At 38.6% G+C, this 19,916-nt stretch overlaps 1 protein-coding gene across 1 annotated transcript in view; it reads left to right on the top strand.

Moving 5' to 3' along the window:
* Positions 1-19,916, top strand: part of PEX5L (peroxisomal biogenesis factor 5 like) — a 97,216-nt gene that overhangs the window by 52,124 nt on the left and 25,176 nt on the right. Inside the window, exons 2-4 of the mRNA XM_065640011.1 lie at positions 4,878-4,943; positions 6,701-6,805; positions 8,200-8,238. Of these exons, the coding sequence (XP_065496083.1) occupies positions 4,878-4,943; positions 6,701-6,805; positions 8,200-8,238 (210 nt within the window). The remainder of the gene's footprint in view (positions 1-4,877; positions 4,944-6,700; positions 6,806-8,199; positions 8,239-19,916) is intronic.

Genomic DNA, 19,916 nt, shown 5'->3' with positions numbered 1-19,916 from the left:
ATAGAAATATTTAGAAGATGGATCAGTAAGAGAATCTTTTTACAGATTCCCCAATGTGGGAAGCCTGCTGGTTTTACAAGATGCAAGTATCCTGCGGGGAGAGAACAAAAATGCTGAACTAAAGTTGGGATGGAATTTCTTAGTCAATACATCATTCACTGAAAAAAGTCTCAGCGTGGTCTATCTACCCAATAAGTGAGAAATAAGCTACTTCGTTCAATAATTTGTGTAGAATTTTGGATGCTCATTTTAAAATGGCTTTCTGTTCAAAACAGACATGCGTTTATGTTATAAATAAAGCTGGAAACACAGGAACATGGATTCACATTAATGTCCAGTCCCTTAATACAGGGACCAATAATAGGTCACTGTCCTTTCTGTATGCAGAGATTCATCTTAAAAATATTTTTTCCCCTTTACTTCTTTTAGACAGCTTGAGAAACTTCTCATTTCCAAACCAAGTCTACTCACTATCCATCCTTTATTCTGCTAAAAGAGACAACCACTTGAATTTCTTTTTAAAGAAAAGCTTTCTTCTTCCCTATTGGGCCTTTTGTGCACCTCTTAGTGCCAATCAGCCCTTCTCAAATGTGAATACTATGGTATTTAGATGAGGACCCAGAAGTGTTAGTACAATAGAAACATTTCCTGCCTTGAACTGAAATACATATGAATATTTCAGAGCTGCATAATATTACCAGCTTGTAGTAGTTTTGTGACTGGTGGGTTTTCTTATTGGTTATTTCCAAGTGATAGACATCCAGATAACAGCAGAAGTTCCTTGTTATTAGAAAGACCTTTCATCCTGGATCTATTATTCTGAGAAGCCTCTGTATTAATGATGCATTCAAGCCTTGTGTCATCCACAGGCTTATCAGCATTCCCAGCTTTTGGTGCCAGTCTTCAGCAAAAAATATCTGGAGAGATCAGTCCCAGATGTTCAGCTACTGATTTCCTCTGACCTGTATTTTTTCCATCACCTCAGTAACTACATAGAAGATTTGGACTTAATAAAGCAATCCATTTGATTTGAAGTTAAATATTTTCATAATACTGCATTGATAGTCACTTTAGTTGTCAAAGAAGAAGAATTATTTTCCTTGTGACTTTGCCAGTCATCCAATGAACCAAAGACAATTGCTTACACACAAGAAGAGTCAGATACAATCTGGGTATCAACAGAACATTTACAAGGGTGTTCCCATAGCACGGGTGCTGCTGCTGCCAACTGAGCAGAGGTCCCAGCAGTTCTCCTGCTAAATTTGTTTCTGGACATTGCATTCAGATCATTTTGTAAGGTGCTCGATATTCCAGACCATTCACATCTCTTCTTCTAAATAATAAGATTAAATCAATATATAAACATGTTAGGAGAAATGTCAACATTGTACGATAGCTACTGCAATATAATATGTGTTCCTAAGAAGCCACAGCTCTGCTTTTTTGGTCCACAGTGTAATTCTAACTTGGCAGTTTCATTAGTGAATACTTCACATCTTGCTTTACGAACACTTCCTATTGTTTCTAGGTATGATATTCAGTATAACAAACAGAATAGTGAAGAAAATACTAAAGGTGGCAAGCCAAGAGATGTTGGACCATCACAAACACAAAGCTTGATAGGAGGTTCCAAAGGATGCAAGTACAATATGGAAACACTCAGGTCCTGAAAGCTGGCCGACCTTGGCAATAGTTCTTCCAATTCAGAATGTATAACTTGTTCACATCTCCACACCACAGTCAGCTCAGCATTGCCTAAAGGCTTATGTTCTCATTCACCTTAGACAGATACCTCGCTTTAAGCTCACAATAAAAAGCTACCAAGAGCTTTGATGAAACAGAATTTTCTGTTTAAATATTCATCTTGTGTTGGTTCATAAAACTGCCTCACCATATGGTTTCTCATTATTTTAAATGAGATAGATATATATATATATATATAAGATGCAAGGTATAACACCACCAGAAAACAGTAGAAAAGCATAAATGATGAGAAGACCAACATATGGAGAAAACATGAACAGAAAAGCCTGAGAATGGAAAAATACAAAGTAATAAACACAGATTCTATGTGAAATCAAGAGCTCATGGTTATATTGTGGACACTCGAACTCTCATGGTACCATTGCATAGCCATGTGTGCTCATTTTGAGAGGTAAAAATGTTAGCACTGCAGAATCTTAAACAGTTAAGCCAAGTTGCTCGCTTCATTTTTATTTTTAAATTGCACAAAACATAAAGATTTGCGGTGGATAAAGCCAGCTTGAATAGGCTGCTTAATTGGTACTGTGAGTGTAATATATCAGCTGCCTGGGGATCTGGAGAGCAGCCAAGCAGCCCAGGTTCAGCACAGACAGTAGCTCTGTCTGGTCTTTCTCCTAACACAGAAGGACCACAGCTACTGGAATTAAAGGTACCACTAATGCATCTTTCATAAAGTTCGCTTTATAAAACCCCTCCCCAACCCATTAAAAGGTAAGGACTTCAACATGGTCTGAACTGGAAAAGTACATGGTGGGACTTTTGTTGTTTTGTTTTTAAACATATTTTAATTCAATAGCCTCATGCGAAAAGTTGAGGGTAGCTGGTCACTTCTTTGGCATTATACTCAGAAATACAGCAAGTTGTTGTGTTTCTTCTCAACTAGAAAGGAGAGATACTTCATGGAATCAATAATCATATCATACATGTACTAACACTGTCTGCATATCATTTTTTCTATCAAATTTCTTTACAAGGGAAGCATGTACAAAGCTTTTACAATAGCTTAAATTTTAACATGCTCATGTTAAGATGATTTTGAATAGCTCAGTGAATAGCAATGTATCGTAATGTGTCAAGTAAAGCTGAAAAAGATTGGTAGGAACTTTGGAAAATAAATGGAACAGCACAGGTTTACATAAAGGCAGAATTTCTCCATGCATACATATGGTTTTAAATTTAAAAAAAAAAAAAGTATCTGATCGCTCAATTTCTTTCTGTTCAATTTCCCACAAGAACACATGGTATAAATATTCCTGAAAGGTGAATTTAGGACTCAAGTACCTTAAGTATTTGTCAAAGCAATCTTCTAATTATGTTATGGATTTAGATAAAATCCTTTTATTGCGTAGATGATGACAAAGAATTTCTGTCATTAATCACAGTTTAAATAGCATTGCCAAAATGTTAAATATTTACAAGGAACTGACCACTTGCTTTTTGTACATGAGAACAAATTTGCAAACAACTGTAATGAAGAATTACAGAATTACATAGTATTTAACCAAACAGTAATGTTTCAAGTATGACTGTGTATTCATTCTAACTGATCTGTCCCTCCTGACTTGAAGGCGATCTATTGGTCTCATGTATTTAAAGAAAAAAAGCTTTATCGTACATGAGCATGGTTACAAAGCTATAAGCATCACTGATAAAAAAAACCAGAACCACACACACGACTGTATGCTGTCCTAGAAATTTACATTAATATGCTCTTACAGTGGTTTAATTAAATACTCACCATTAAGTACCACATTAAGTAGTGTTGAATTGTTCAAAATTTAATTTGGAACTATTCAGGAACATCAACAACAGCAACAAAAAAAGAAAGAGTATTTCCTTAGAAAACCCTGCCAAATCAGCATACTTCTTTGGCAATGTCTATCACTATCCATTACCTGATCCCAAAGGATAAACCTAGAGAAACCATTATTAAGTTTTGAAACCAATTCTATTATAGATATTTAGCATCATGGGAATACTCTGAACTCTACTTCTTATTTTGCTCTGGAGACATCACCTAAAGTGTATCGAATAAGGAAATACTGGCGTGTTTCTCAGTTTTTCTTAAGCAGTATCTTCCATGAAAATAAATAATATATTTTTCCTTCATCAACTCATGTTTGACTTGCTTTGTACACAGGTTATCATGCTCTGGACCACAATCGTTTCCATCTGTATATTGCAGACAAATAGGGAATTATGAAATTATTACTAAATTATTAAACTGTTGCTTACATAAGAAAATAACTTAACTTGCAAATCTGCACTGTCAACAAACTGTCCATTTTAAAGACCTGGCAAGTGTAAAATTATAGGCTTTGAGCAATCGACTGTCGTAATAGATAAATACATACAGCAAGACAAAACACTAAGGAACAACACTTAATATTGAAGGAGGCCTAGTAAAGAGCACCTTTAAAAAGAAAAAAAAGTCCTTCAATGGTTATTGTAAGAAATGTGCTAGAGGTCATAATTTCAGCTGCAGTTCATAACAGTAACAAGGTTGTCCTGGTCACAGACAAACTCTTTTTATTCCTCTCCGATTCTTCTGCCTAGTCATTTCATATGCAAGGATCAAACACATAATATTCACTACAGCAAATGCAGATACCAAGATTTTCAAGCTTACACACCTTACATTGGACAACAAAATCCATTTCTAGTCACTAGAATAAAAAACTGGGTTTTCCAATGAATCAGTCACCTGTGCATCTCTCCACCAGAATGTGAGGATTTCAGGTATTGCACTGCAGTGCCTTTCCCTTTGGTAGCCAGGAAATTGCCCACTAAATTCTAGTTTCAGAATAATGTTTCTCGTACCATAGGCTAGTAGTCAGAAGTAAACCAACCTGACTTACATGTCTTTAAGGAAAGCTAAAAGAAAGACCTAATTAAAAAGTAGTATCAAACCATTTGCCCTGACTAGCAAATATACAAAGTCTGCTCATAAAAAATAGCACGGTATTCATCAGGTTACTGTTCTACTTGTACTATCACTGCTGTAAACTGCCGAGACAGATTTTATATATTGTTTGACCACTCCCAGGGCTTTGCAGTTATGTTTATCAGAGGTTACCAGCAGGCACTAATACGAGTATCATGACTCTTTTCAGGCAGTAGGTGAAACCTTGAAGAAAAAGTGGCTCTGTCTTCAAAAAAGTGACCTGACCTTTGCTTTGGTGGGTTTTTACTCTGCAAGAAATAAAAAGCACTGCATGCTTTCCAATGCATCCTTTCTAGCCGATAAACTATTTAGTTCTAGCACTCAGCACAAAAGGACTACATTTTATAAAGATCAAATAGCATGTTATTAGTGCAAGCTAACAAGAGCTCCATGCGCCATACTAGAAACCGGCTTCATAGACCTGGAATATGTCATATCAATCATGAGCAGAGCAAATATGTAATTGGCCAAGAACCTTTGATATGCCTACCGATTAGAAGTAATTCTCTCCGAATTAAATCTATTCAATTATACAATGACTTTGCAGTTCTTTGGATATCAAAGGCATCACAAATCTAGCATGCTTATCATTTCTGACACTTCTGCTCTAAGAATTTCTTGCAGCATGCAAAGAACTCTCTGTAGGGTAACTGCGATGTGTTGCACAAGCAAGCTAACCTAAGATTGACCTGGTGATCAATAAAATCTGTTGAATAAAACCACGATAATATGTAATGTTTTTACCTGCAATGGATGAAATGTTTCTGAAACAACCTGTAGCTCATTATAAGCCCTAGTGGGTTTTTTATTGGACACAGTATACAGTGTTAGTGAAAGTAATTCTAGCATATGATGTGGTAGCAAAGAACCCCTTCTGTTAATAGACTTTTAAGTATTTAAATATATTAGAGTCTAGTATAAATACTGCTTTTATGGAGCCAGATCCTGCAGTCTTTGCACAGCTAAAGCTTCTATGGAAATCAACGGGAGCTTTTCGAGTATAATAGTAAGGACATGCCCAGGGTCACCAGCATAATACAGTTCTGCTGCCGTGCTTCATGTGCATGCTCAGACTTTCTCTGTCACTTGCAAGAGCATGAGAGATCAAAATACAGAAATCCATGTGAACTCAAGAAGATAAATATCCTTTTTAAATAAAGAGTACTGCTTCCAAGAGAGTATGGCACATAATGGTAGTGCATTTTTGTTTGGCTGAAATATTAAATAATGTTAACATATTTTAACTTTATCTTGAATATTTATGACATATTAAGTGAATTTTATGAAAAGTTAAATTAAAAAAATCCTTACAGTAAATTCAACAACAATTACCATTCTTGGGAGAACTGTAGCAATGCCTATGATGGCAGAATTTGGCTCCGTACATTCTGATAGCAAAAAATAGACTGTTTATATGATGTAAATTGCTTTTTTGAAATGTTACTCGAGCTATAAACAATGTAGGCTCAGCCCTACAGGTTGTACATTCAAATTCCAGGGTGAGTTTGCCTCAGTGAACTCCCAAGGATCTGTGCTCTATTTGCAAAATCAGCTTGATGCTATTTTTAAGCAAAACCCAGGTATTTCAGATGCAAACTTTTGGGTAATTAAAATTAAATCAATGGGCTGATCCTGCAAACCACACTCCTCTGGAGATCCTGTCCTGCAGAAGGTCCAAACCCTTCTGCTCACGTGGGGGTATTTCTTGCCCAGCGCGGCAGGGCCGTGTTCCCCTTGGCTTCACTGGGGCAACTCCAACGAGTCACAAGACTCCGGACAGTTCCCTCTGCGCTGTTAACTAACAGCTTCACAGATAACATTTTTTTTTTTTTTTTTTTTTTTTAAAGACTGTGTGTGCTACTTTCAACTAAGCTTTGCTTCCAGCCGTAAACGCCGTCAGTTTAAGGCCGGGATGGTTCTGGGGTGTGTTTTTGGGGCGCGGTTGTGCCGGGCTCGCTGCTGACTGCGCCATTGTTGATTTCGCTGTTGTAGGGAAAAGGCTCTAGGGCGGCAGATAAGGCTGTTGCCATGGTGATGAAGGAGATTCCGAGGGAGGAGTCTGCAGAAGAAAAGCCCCTCCTTACTATGACATCACAGGTGGGCGGAGCGCGGGGCTCTGAGGAGGCCGCGGACACCACGCGGGTCACCGGCCACGGGGGAGATGCCAAAGCCCCACGCGAAACGTGGCACAGGCGGAGCGAGGGGAACCCCGGCCCGGCCTCTGCGCCCCCTCGGTGCCAGGGCAGCCCCAGCGCTGCTGCGGGATCCCCTCTGCCAGGGGATCTCGCGCCAACCTCAGCGCGTGGGGTGAATAATGGAACCACTTTGGGGTTTAGATGTATTGACAGAAAATGCTTTTTTTTCCCCGAACAAAGGGATGTGTAGAAAGTATAGTATATGTCAGTTACTAGAAAGTTGTTTAAAACATCAATGTACTTCATGCCACAAATATTCTTTTGCAATGCATATATAAAATACTCATTTGCAATGCATATATAAATTTAGAAACCGCCACTTCACAGTAGTGTCAATTTCAAAATCTCACATCCCATCCCTAAGCTCTCACTGGGATTCTACTGGTCCAAGTAAGAATGTGCTATTTTGCTCACTCCGTTGCTTTCATTTCTACAACTTCAGCCGAAGGACGGACATAACGTCATCACACTAAACCTCACACCTTGCAGCACGCATTGAGCCTTAGGTGGTTTCATTAGTTTACTGAAGGCAGTGACCGAACGCTGACACACGCAGCACTTCCATCTCGTTACAAGAGTGGATTTTACTCCCTCCTCTTGCTCACATACATGAATTTGCTCCCCAAGCAAGCGCATTTCCTTTACTGTTAATCTCTAGTGCACACAAGTTATTCCTCCTCAACAGAAGGTTTAATGGAAGTAATCGTACCACGAAGTAGTTCTTATGTGAGAGCCTTTAACAAAATCCACAATCCTGTTTTATTCTATTCACATTTTAGGATAAACGCTACTGTATTTCCTTGAAAGTATTTAGGATGCACATAGTTCTCTTGGAGTGCATCACAGATGCACTGCACTAACGCACACACGTTGTAGAAATATCATCATCTACTTTGGAAACCAGGTCCAGCGATCTCCTCAGCCCCTGTTGAACACCACCTTTTGTTTGCGGTGGACTGTCATGTCTATGAAGTGACTATACAAAGGATGGTCTCTTTGAGGCATCATTTTCAATTTTTTACTAAATGATTAACAAAACAGTAAGCCAATATAAAACGCTGACCCCTCTCCCCACACCCCCATCACCTAAAATAGCGCAAAACTTTCACTGGCTTCAACAGGGCCAGGAGCTCAGCCTGGTTTCCTCAGATGTGTAATGCACCATTTGTTGTGGTTGTCTGTCAGTCTACTCAGCAATAGTCTGTGATAAATTTATGAGTAAAATGCTTGTGTCTGTTAGTCAGTGTAATTTCTTCCACTAAACACAAATACCTACTTCCCTGCTATGCACCAAAGGGGTGCAGAAACCAAAAGGAAGCAGAATCAAGTGAAAAAGTGAGTATTTTCCATAGCCATCTCTGCATCATGTATGTGTGATGTGCAGTTATACAATCATATTGCATACCTCATTTGTATCCTAATCGTCTGGCTGTGATGTTGTTTCGAGATGCTTCCTCTTTAGTGTGTCTGTGTAAACCCCTTGTTCAGCCCATTCATTCAGAATAACGCACCGCTATATTGTGATATACATTTAGCCATCGCCATCCAAAGTGTTTGTCTCTGCTCTTTACATGATGAAACAGATGGATGTGGTTGCTGCTCACAGGGTGAAACATGCAGGTTCCAAATTGGCTGCAAAAAGGTTTCCCAAGGCAGATTAAATTGGGTCATAAACACAAAGCCTGGTCCTTCCGAAGTTATCACCACTGCCATACCCAGTACAGGCAGCTGTGTATCTCTTGGGAAAGAACAAGATACATTAGGCATCTATGTTGCTCCATCGCTAAGCAAGAAACCTGCAAGTAAAATGCAAGGATCAAGCCCAGATAGAGGAGAGATTTTAGAAAAGTTAAAAAAACACCAAACCACCAAAACCTCTCATTTCCAAAAATCTTTGATGAATGGAGGATTAATCCTGCCTGACTGTGGAAGCAGACTCCACAGGAAGCATAAGTGGAATCTGATACACAAAGAAGAGACTCTAAATCCTCATTTTGAAATAGTAACAATGTAGAGAAGCGCCTGCGTTTCTATTTTAAGAGGTACTTTTTTTCTGTCTTTCTCTGGAAAGTATTAGAAGCATATCTAACATAGAACAAGTCAGATAAAAATCCACGTTTTATTGTTATGCTCCTAGCAAAGCCCTGCTTGTAAGAAATGACGATTATTTGCTGACATAAATACTGTGAATTAAATTTTGATGAAGTCCCCAATCCACAAATTATTTTATATCATCAGGTATTATTTCATATCATCAAATCTGGAGGCAAATCTTCAAATAACATGAATGTGCAGACTCCAGTGAGGAGTCTGCCAATATATGGCAAAACTGGGAATCCTGACCATCATTCCAGCAGTGATGAGTCTACCACCATAAGCAGAGGGGTATTCCTGGTAACTGAGTAGGCCTTTCAGTATCTATTTTTGGTGATTCTATCTCAATTATTTTTAATGAAAATCACTTTATCATTGTGAGAAAGCATTCAGTACTTGCTAAATATTATATTTCAAGCATCAGCAGAGAGTGAGCTTTCAGTACTAACTGGATTTGGTAGAACATAACTCTGTACTATGTTGTTGTCGTCTCCCTTTATCTTTGAAAAGATAATCCAGACAAGGCTGGAACAAATGAAAAGAAGAGGCTTTTTATACGAGTAGAACCTAGAAAAAGTAAAAGAAAGCTTGCTGAAGGTTCAAAGATTAAGTGGAAGTTAACTGCTAACTGAAGTTAAGAAATAAAGGAGAAAAACTGTGCATAAAGTTTGATTTCCAAAATAAAATTTTTATTTAACCTTTTCACAGCTTCTTTGCATTTGTCAGGAGAATAAAAGCTCACTTCAGACTGACTTTCTAATGAGAAATTTAAACATAAATGCCCCCTGGAGTCAAAGTTTAATTGTACAGTCAGCTATGAAATTCCCAATTTACTATAGGTCAGTGGACTTCAAAAGATTTGATTCAATAAAGTACTTTGATTTGCACTTATACTTTAAAATGCCATTAACTGCTTTACTGAGCAGTAAAAAAGTGCAGTTAAATACCTTGCCTGCCTGATTTTAAACAAACAAATCTCAGTGTCACAAGAATTATTTGTCTTAGATTCATCACACCTAATTTAGATTCTTCATAATACATAAATTGAAAAGCAAGTGCCGGTAGGATCCCTATAAAGATAATAGAAAGAAAAAAGACCTGCAGGAGGTGATTCATTTCCAAGATGATCTTGTGGCAAATATATTTTGGTATTATAAGGGACAAAAATGAGAGTCCATAGAAAATTCGCCAATAAGAAAAAGAAATGCAAAGTATATATTTAAAGCTATCCCCGCTTGTGATTATTACTGAAAAATATGGGAGCTGCCTACTTAGAATTTACATGAACTACATAGATGTTGCTCAGACTACAATTTTGATATTGACTGCTTACGATTTAAAAAGTTAACCTATAAAATGCTTAGTTCTAGAATTTGAACTGGAGAGATGAAATTTTAAAAGTTGAAATTATAAGAAACATGCTGAAATTCATCCTATCCCATGAAAAAATGCAGACTACAACACACAAGTTGTCAAAAAAAAGATGTTTCATAACTACACCCCAATTAACTCCACCAGATGCTTAAGACTTTTTTAAAGTTTCTCTATGAGGTATTAGTTAGTATTCAGAGTAGGAAATTTTTTTTTAATTTTTTTTTTTAAAGTGAACTTAATTTGCACGGCATTTCTTGATCCAAGCCTATTTATAGTTGCTCAAAATACTCAAACACTTCTACTGCCTAAATTCCACGATTTCTTTTTTCTTGGCTGGTTGGGGGTTTTGTTTTGTTCTGGGGGCTGTGGGTGGGGCTTTTTTTGTTTGTTTTTTAGGAGGAGAAGTTTCTAAAAGTCTGATAGAAGATCTTTCAAATGCTTCTTCTCAACTTTGCAAAGGAAACCAAGTAAAGATCGCTGATATTCAGCTCCAAATGTTGTTAGCAGATTTTCCTGATGAATTTGATTGCATAATCACAGTTTCCCTTATAAAAGTTAACAGTCCCGTTTGAATCAATCGTGTTCATTCTAAGCTTCTTAGCATTAGACTTGCAGTGACTTACAGCCCAGTCCAGAAATGTTTACTAAATAACATTATAACAGTGTAACAGAAAGTTAAAGAGAATGTAATTAGCTTCTGTTCTCTTTTATACCAATCTAAATAGGAATTTACTCCATTTTAAGTAATTGATACACGTCGATGTAGAAAAAGGCAAAAATCATGCCATTTCTAGATAATAACAATAATTAAGTTAGGACTACAATAATTCACTGTACATTCCAATCATCTCTCTGAGAATAGTGGCAATTTCCTCACAGACCTTAGATCATATTTTTATATTCTATTTAAAGGATTAATGATAAATTCATCGTAAGTATTTTCCATACATCTCAAATCTGTCTTGTTTGATCTACTGTAAACATTTTTAGTAGTTTAATAGGGGACACTGAAGTCCTATTGATAACTCTTTTTCATCTATTATTAAAACAAGTAAATACCAGAAGAGTAAAAAAGAAAAATACAAAATTAATAAATGCATGCTTAGCAGTACAAATATTGATTGATTCTTTACCTCCAAGTTAAATACTGTTCGACACTATTATTGCTTTTAGGGCAGTACACATAATTTCAGCAGAAATAGTCTCATGAGTATAATGAAGTTGTCTTGAAAATATGCTTAGAAGTCATAAATTGGCTGCGTGCCTGAAGTTATACAGATTTCTCTGTCACATGAATTAAATACATTTCCATGAAATAAGTCTTAATTTGAAATTGCCATGGGAATTGATGGTGTAATTTTTTCTTAAAATAAAAAATTAACTATACTGTTTCACACATTTTAAAATGCCTCGGCATTCCATAAGCACAGAACTACTTGGATAAATATTTTTTGTAAATAATGTCAGTTTAACCCTGTTTTGGTTTTTTACTATCATTTATGAATAGGAATTAATTTTCAGAAATTTTTTGGTTCTTCATTCATGAATGCTAAGTAAAAATATATTATCCTGTGAAGGAGTTGCAAGCCGTATACTACAGCTCTTCTATATTCAAAGAACTGTTTGTACAGTGAAACTGTTCTACTGAATTGCAGGTCCAAAAAACTCACAAACAGCTTTTAAGTTTCAAGCTTTTCAATCTTCAAAAACATTTCAAAGCAAACCCACACACCATGACAGATCCCTAGGGAGAAAGGCTGGATAACTAAAGAAATTATAACTTGCTTCTTACGACTGCCCGCAGTAATGCATCCAAAACCACAGCCGTATTCTAGACATGCAACAGAACTCCATTTTAGAAGAAAAATCCACCAAAAAAAGACAAGATAAATCTGTGTGATTTCAAATTAACTACAGCCTATATGCAAAGCTACGGCAAGGGTGCAGGAAAAGATGACTTGTTACATGGGAAATGAACACAGGGCATGTTCAACACGGTTGAAGATCAGTAGGAATAGTATAAGCTTTACAAAAACTAAATTCTGTGATAGTCTGTGACATATCTGCTATTGTCAATTCTCTCATCTTCATCTTTACAGTCTTCATACTGCTCTGGCATGAAGATTTGGTCTTAAAAAAGCAGTGGTTTCTTTCGTCTAAGTTGACATTTGATTACGTACCAGACTCAGAATAGTGCATGCGGACCTATACAATCCACAACTGCTGACACTTGAACTTACCTACGGGTCATTGGTGGTTCACAAAGAATTTGTACGTGCAGCTCAGTCCCATACGCTGGCAGCCTTCTTCACTTTCAGCTAATGAAAAACATTAAATAATTCCCTAATATTTTGTAAGCAATCATCATAGCTGCCCCTAGAGATATGGCAAGGGTACAAATCTAACACCTGCAATGTGAGTGAAACAGGAGTCCTCTAGTTTCTGTCCTCTGCACCTTATTTAAAAGCACTTGAGAGCTGTAGTTCTCCAAGTCAGAATCCCTCTTTAGCTGGAGTTGCCACACAAAAAGTAACTTCAATAATTAATACAGAAAACAGAATCCAGCACCATGAGTTATCATTTGTTCCCTGTAGACGCTGTCACAACACTCATGCCTCCTTCCACAGTAAAGGTTTCTTTGGAGCTTTCTCAACAGATACCTTTGGATTCTGCAGGTTTTGTTCTGCAAGACTTTCCCCACCTGCATTTACTCAGCGTACGTGTCAGATTTGTTACTCTCTCAGTTAACCAGCAGGCCATTTGGGGAGTACAGACTAGGTACTTCCAGCAACTAACGTTACAGAGACGATTTCTTTAAAATAGCATTTTGTCATTTCTTAAGTGACTATATTACTTCAATGATCTCTAAGCATCTATGATGATGAGTTAATTTTGTCTTTGTTCAGCATTGTAGAGTAGTTCTCCAGTTCAAATTGTGATATGGGTAAGGGAAAAGGCCAAAATACAAATCACGGGGTAGTGCTACAAGTACAATGCATAGCCAAGTAAGGGAAAGCAAATAAATAAATCTTATAACAGCCAGGAAAGGGAGGCACTCCAGTTTAGTAAACAGCATCCTTCACTTAAAAAGTGAATAGAGCATGCTGACATTAATGCAACAGACAGATTTACAGTAAATCACGTTTTTATATGAGTGGTAAAGGCCAAATTGTCAGTCACAGTCCAGATATCACAAGAACAGCTTTCCTCCCCTTGCTCTATGGCTCTGATCCAGCATGACTGTTAGGCGCATGCTTAACCTTGAGCTTCGCTGAACACACTTAAGTGCTTTGCTGGAGTGAGGCCAAAATGCATGAGCCAGACACAACTACAATTCCATGTTTAGTGTCCTTTAGCCAGACCAAGAGGAACAGAGGGAAGGAGATGGCGAACTGTGAGATATTTAGTTCTACTTTGCAACAGTACACCATAACTTGTGTAGGTCAGCACTTAAATAGGATGCTACTGTGACACAGCCATCACCGCAAGAGTTGCCACCAAGGAATGCAACTGCTGTTTAGGAATATGCAATATAAGCATGTTATCACTCACCAATTTAGCCATCAAGCATTGGTTTTCAAGAGCACAGCTGCCATGTGAATTTAAATACCCGGTATGGTGTCCATAGTAATCCTCCCACAGCTTCTCTGACTCCGCACAAGCCCCCTGTCAGTTGTTTGTATTAAGCCCCAGGGGGTCACTTGGCTTGTGTGATTTCAGGTAAGAAATTGTCACCTCTGATTCACAGGCCACTCCACACACTTCCTACCACTTAGCAACAGAGTACTGGTTACCAGCTGCTGAGCAAGACAAGTCCTCAGAGAGGCAGCAGCACCAAACTGCCTTTTGCAGCAGGGTGAAATGAGTTTGTCTCAGTTTTAGAGTTTCCTGCAATTTGCATTTGGTGGAAGTCAGTTATACTGTGTGCCCTGTGAATTGATTCTCCGTTCTGGTGTGAAAACAAAATATTTGGCTGGCATGTCAGTTTTGTTTGGACATAAATTCACATTAGAGTGAGGGAAAAAAGTACGACCCTGGCACAAGAAGGATGCAAAAAGCAATCACACTTACTATACAATAGTAAATAAAGTGTGTGAGGTGGTAATTTTGATTGTGGAATATTTATAAACATGCTCGAAGAGCAGGTAAAGAAAAATATAGCCCATGCAATCTGAACTTTTAGCACAAGCCTAGTGACTTTTGTCAGGAGTTCCCTTTCCAAACCTCCCTCAGTGAACACGTCAAGGTAACAATCTGCAGACACAACAGTCAGGCCAGTACTTCCAGTGTGCTCTAGAAAACAATAACCTCAATTTCTAGTTGTGGTTCCCATTTATCAGCTTTTTGAAATAGCTAATAAGTGAAAATGAATTCACTTGTTTTCTCTTACTCTAATGAATGCCACCAAAGATCACAATGCGACAGATAGGTGCAGAGAACCTGTCCATCAAGAAACCATTGCTGTGTATTATACAAATTAATTAGCGGTCAATGCTTATGCTTTAGTAGATGCCTCTGGCTAAGTTAAAAGAACAGTGTAACACTTACAAACTACTCAAATTAATCTAACTCATTCACCTATTTGTCCAGTCTCACTCAAACAGCAAACACGTTCCTCAGAGCAAAGTTCAAAAATACAATTTTTCCAATATAAAATCTGAGTTAAAAGGTTCCTGCTTTCTCCTGTGCTCATTACCATATGTTCATTACCACACCTTGAGTGTTCTAGGTCAGATCATTTCACCGATGCAGTCAGCAGCCCAACCACACTCTCGCCAGCACAGAACGGGCAGTACAGCAAAATGTGAGTGCCCAGGAGCAGCCTGGCTGCTGAACCATACAGGAGATTATCCATCAGTAGTTTGGGGCTCCCCAAATTAGTGCCTTGAGTAATTCAGTCAGCCTCAAGTGACGAAATGGGTAGAATCCAATCCAACTAACTTGGGTAGCTAATTACATCTAAATTTTAGGTGCTCATCGAACCAGTCCTGCTAAAATAAGTTCCGTATATAGCTAGTGAAAAAGCGAGGTGCCTTTGAGAGCCTACTGAGGGACAGCATAAATTAGGCAGGCAAGATCTCCCTATGGAGTTGCTTTTCTAGGCATTTATCTCTCCCTATTGAACATGGAAGGAATTTCAGCACTTCATTTAAGAGAACTAGTTCACTATGTGCTCAAAACATAGGTGCTAATTAGCTGCCTATGCCTGACTGGAACCCCCCAATTTAGATTCCAAATAATTTATCTTAAAGACTAGCATTATGTTATGCCCTACTAACATTATTAAAAGAAAAAAAAAAGACAAAAGAGCATGCACTGTGCAATGTAAACAAATCGAGATCAGGAATGCAGTAGGACAGCGTATACAATCGGATGTCAGGACCATACCTTACTGACGGCCTCGGTGCACTCCAGCATTGCCACAGTGTGAGCCCAGCGCTCTAAGAAAAGAAACAGACAAGGCAGGTGAACGTGATCCGCTGTAATTGTGACACTGGGTGAGACACTGGCTCTCTCAGCTGTTGCCCTGAGCACCAGGTGTGCTGCAGCTCCTTCTGCCTTGAGGCCAAACTAAGCTGCTCTGGGGAAACTTTTCAAAACAGAGCCCTGTCAACTGCCCATCCCCCCCCTTTTTTTTTTTTTGAATAAAAAAGCACAAACAAAACCAAAACAACAAACAAACAAAAACCCCAACAGCTACTCCCTAGGTGTTCCATAACTTTCTTGCTACAACATAAGATGCAGACTAGGAGCAAATTGACACCAAAACCGTAGCAGTTATTGTATGCAGACATAATCTCACAATGTCTCTGGCACAGTACAACACGCCACCAGCAACACCAGCATTGCAAGAGGCACCTGCATTAAAACCATGAGCAGAAAAAAAGTTTTTACAGGGCAGCAGCTGGGTGCTCTGTGCAGGCTCCCCAGGGCAGCGCCCTCCTTGAGGAGATTCCCTGGGGCCACAGCTCCAGGAAGGTGTTTTACCAGGCAGGGCAATCCTAGGAGGACAAGGATAGAAAATAAGGCTTGGGAGGATTTAGGGATGACTGCAGGGCAGAGGAAGAGATGCTGGGTAGGCGACTGAGGGAAGCTGACACCAGCTGGGTATTAGCTAGAGGCCCTCTCATGGCCACCACTCCCTTTCAGGGGGCCAGCACTGAGCCTCTTCCATGGCAACATCTCCCCTCCTACCCCAGCACACCCATGTCCAGGCCCATTCGGGGTTTGATTTTTTTTAGCCCCAAACCAGTTGCTCCAGCACAATTCATTGGGCTCCCACCTACCCTTCAGGCCTGAGGAGCTCCCAGAGAGAGAACTGCCGTGAGCTGCCACCTCCTCCTCGCTTTCCTCACAGCAGCTCTGGCAGCAGCACAGGGACCACTGGCCAAACCAAAGAAAAATTCAGCAACAAAGGCAGCTGCAAGTAATAAAGTACATCAGCTAAATAAATGCAGACAGTGGGTGACGGAGTGCAGAAAATGGAGACCAGGTGACTCCCATCAGCACCCTGTGCTGCAGGACTGCCCAGCCTGTGCTGAGGGGAAACATGGCAGACACGGCCCTCAGCACAATGGCCACTGCCTGACCCGGCCTCTGCACCTCATCTCGGTTCTCTACTAAGTAATCCTCACTTTGGATATATATTTAAGCAGCAGAGCTCATATCAACCATCAGATGATACTTTTGACTCTCCCAGTATCTCTCCCAAAGCCCCCACAAAAAACCACATATATGGTCTTTGGAACAAAAAAGACCGATAGCAGTATTGGGGTGAGGGGAAAAAAACCAAAAAACATCAACAAAAAAGAAAAAACCAAACGCACACCACCCAGCTTTTTCTGTGGTGCTATCCAACAGCAGAAGTCAGTCATGGAAGATTAATTTATTTGAATTTAGGAGTATTTTATACTATGGATGGGTCTCTTCAGATGCATTAGAATTAGGGAGTATCACCCTCCACAGATTTTAGATATCCTTCAGTTAAAGGAGTGTGTGGGTCTTTTCTTTGATTAAAATTGATTTCATAAACAAAAATTAAGTTATTGGAGTCATTATGAGGATTTATGGCACTCACTGGCTAAATTAGTACTCAGAAATGAGCAGTTTTCACAGGCTGAGTCTGTATCACTTGGCGTGTGTACAAACATCGCACATGTCAATACCGGGCAGCGCCAGCCGCCTGGCTCCTGCTCCAGCACTGGGTGATGTTGGGCAGCTTTCTTAATTTCACTTTGCTGCTCTCCTCTGCAATGTAGAGATAATACTTCTCAGCTCTGCGGTGGTGCCAGGCTTGATTCATGAATGTTTTAAAGCATTCTGTGATATTCACCCTGAAAGGTGCTTGAGAACCATAAATTATTACTTTAATATAGATAATAGTTTTCATCTCATGAATGTTTTATAGCACTACTCCAAATTCATGCCTGATATAACTCTAATAACTTGAGCAGAGTTAAACTAGGGATAAATTTGCTACAACATATGAGGCAGCAAAATGAAATTCCAAGTGTGAGACTGAGGACTTACCGAGTGGCATTGCATACGCAGTCATGACAGAAACCATCCCACCGCCCACTTACCTACAGCAAAAATATCAGCTCATGGCACTCTTTAACATTGAGGTTTGATTCATCATGAAATGTCTGCTTCATGACAAAAATATATTTTTTCTAATATGTTCTACTGCTATACATAAGTAGTTTGTATTTTTTGAGAATTAGTAGACTTCATCAAGTATTTGCTATCTGTTTTGATCCAGATATTTCAGTTGAAAGCAGATTATTTTTTTGTAGGAATAATCCTTTTAACAAGACATTTCTATAGCTTCCAGTCGTTAGTCATGGGAGCTTAGGACACAGGACTGGGAGGGATCCTCTGGGCCACAGTCCACTTCTCAAATGCAATCACATCATGAACAGACATGTAAAAAGCTTGTCAAAAGCCATTTTAAATAGTCTTTTTGTCTCCCTGCTGTAAAAAACCAAAAACAACAAACCAAACCACAAAAACCAACCAAACAAAACACAGCAAAACAAACAAACAAAACCCCACAATGCTCATACTGTTCACTGCTGTGATAGTTAGAAAGATTCTTTTAATTCTCAGACCAGATTTATTCATGTGCAGTTTAGATCTCTTTGTTGTGGTGCAACCCTTTCAAAATAGCTGAAATAACTTTCCTCCTCCAATGTTATCTGACCCCTCTTCCTTTATGTAAACATGAAGAATAATTATATTCCTACTCAATCTTCATTTTGTTTGCCTAAGCAAATCAAACTCTTTTAGTCTCCCTGTAAAATGTGTTCTTTATTCCTCTGATGGGTGGCCCATCTCTGATGAATTTAGTGTATGTGTTCGCAAAGTAAGAGAGAGAAGAGGAACCTATTTGTCTTCTAATTAAACTTGCTGCAAATGCAGCAGAAAGAAGACACAACAAAATTAAATTTTGGTGTTTGCTGGCAAAATTGATGAAGTGGCTGCTACCACCAATCTTCTTTCAGTTTAATGGTAGAATTTTATCAAGGGACTTTGAACGATAACCTGCTGGTACAAACTAATGAAAGCCTGTTGCTGAGCAGGTCTTCCTTATATAAACAACATAATAAAGAAATTTCTAGGGATGTGATAACCAGCTTTGAAAAGAAAAAAATATTTGCCAGACATCTGCTACTTCACACTTCACTTGAACCCTTGAGAAATTCAGATCATTGTTGATTCTGGTCTCCCTCCTCTCCACAATTCTGATTCTCAGCATTATTGCTGCTCTTCCCAGAGTTTATCCTCTTACCCCCGGAACAGCTTCGGACAATAAATTGCCTTTCAGTTGGTCTTCAGATTTTATATTCTTCACTGTCTCCAGTGAGTGATCTTGGCTGCTTGTGTTCCCATAACCCTTCTTCATTCCCTCCTTCTCCCACCTATTTAAGAAAATTTCCATGGAATGTAATGGGAAACTTCAAAATATACAAATCTTTTGAAATAATGTAAACTATTGATACACTCTTATAGATATAGAAACAAAATATTTTCTATGAAGATTTTACATTTACAGTGATTGCTATAGAACCTCTTCTTTCTTCCCTCCTGTCTGCCTGCAAATGGCGCGGGACTTTTCTTTGTGCTGGTAGTATATCACAGAATAGATCACTGAAGATCCAACTGATCCAGAGGCTTTCACAATCTTTCTGCTGGATGCTATGTTCACCTAAATATGCAACTTATTGCAAAAGTGCAGCAGCTGTTAGTGACGCTAGTTCCTAGGATGCGATGTGTAAATGCGAAAAGAAAAATGCATTCAAGCAATTTTTGCTGATGTCTGGATTTGATCACAAAGAAACTTTTAAAATACTTAAAGTAATTTGGACAAGAAATAACTAGGCATCCACCTTTGTTTTTTCACCAACAGAAATGAGTAAGGACTGACACCAAATAATAAATAGCATAATAAGGTCCTCTTCAGTCTTAAATAACAATATCAGGCAAAAATACAGACCTGGAGATAACACGGTCCTATTGAGGCACCTTTAATAGCAATCAAAGGT

Source organism: Caloenas nicobarica, chromosome 8, assembly GCF_036013445.1.
Source record: "Caloenas nicobarica isolate bCalNic1 chromosome 8, bCalNic1.hap1, whole genome shotgun sequence".
Lineage (NCBI taxonomy): Eukaryota > Metazoa > Chordata > Aves > Columbiformes > Columbidae > Caloenas > Caloenas nicobarica.
Note: the sequence above shows the minus strand (reverse complement) of the source record. Positions and strands in the feature narration are given on the sequence as shown.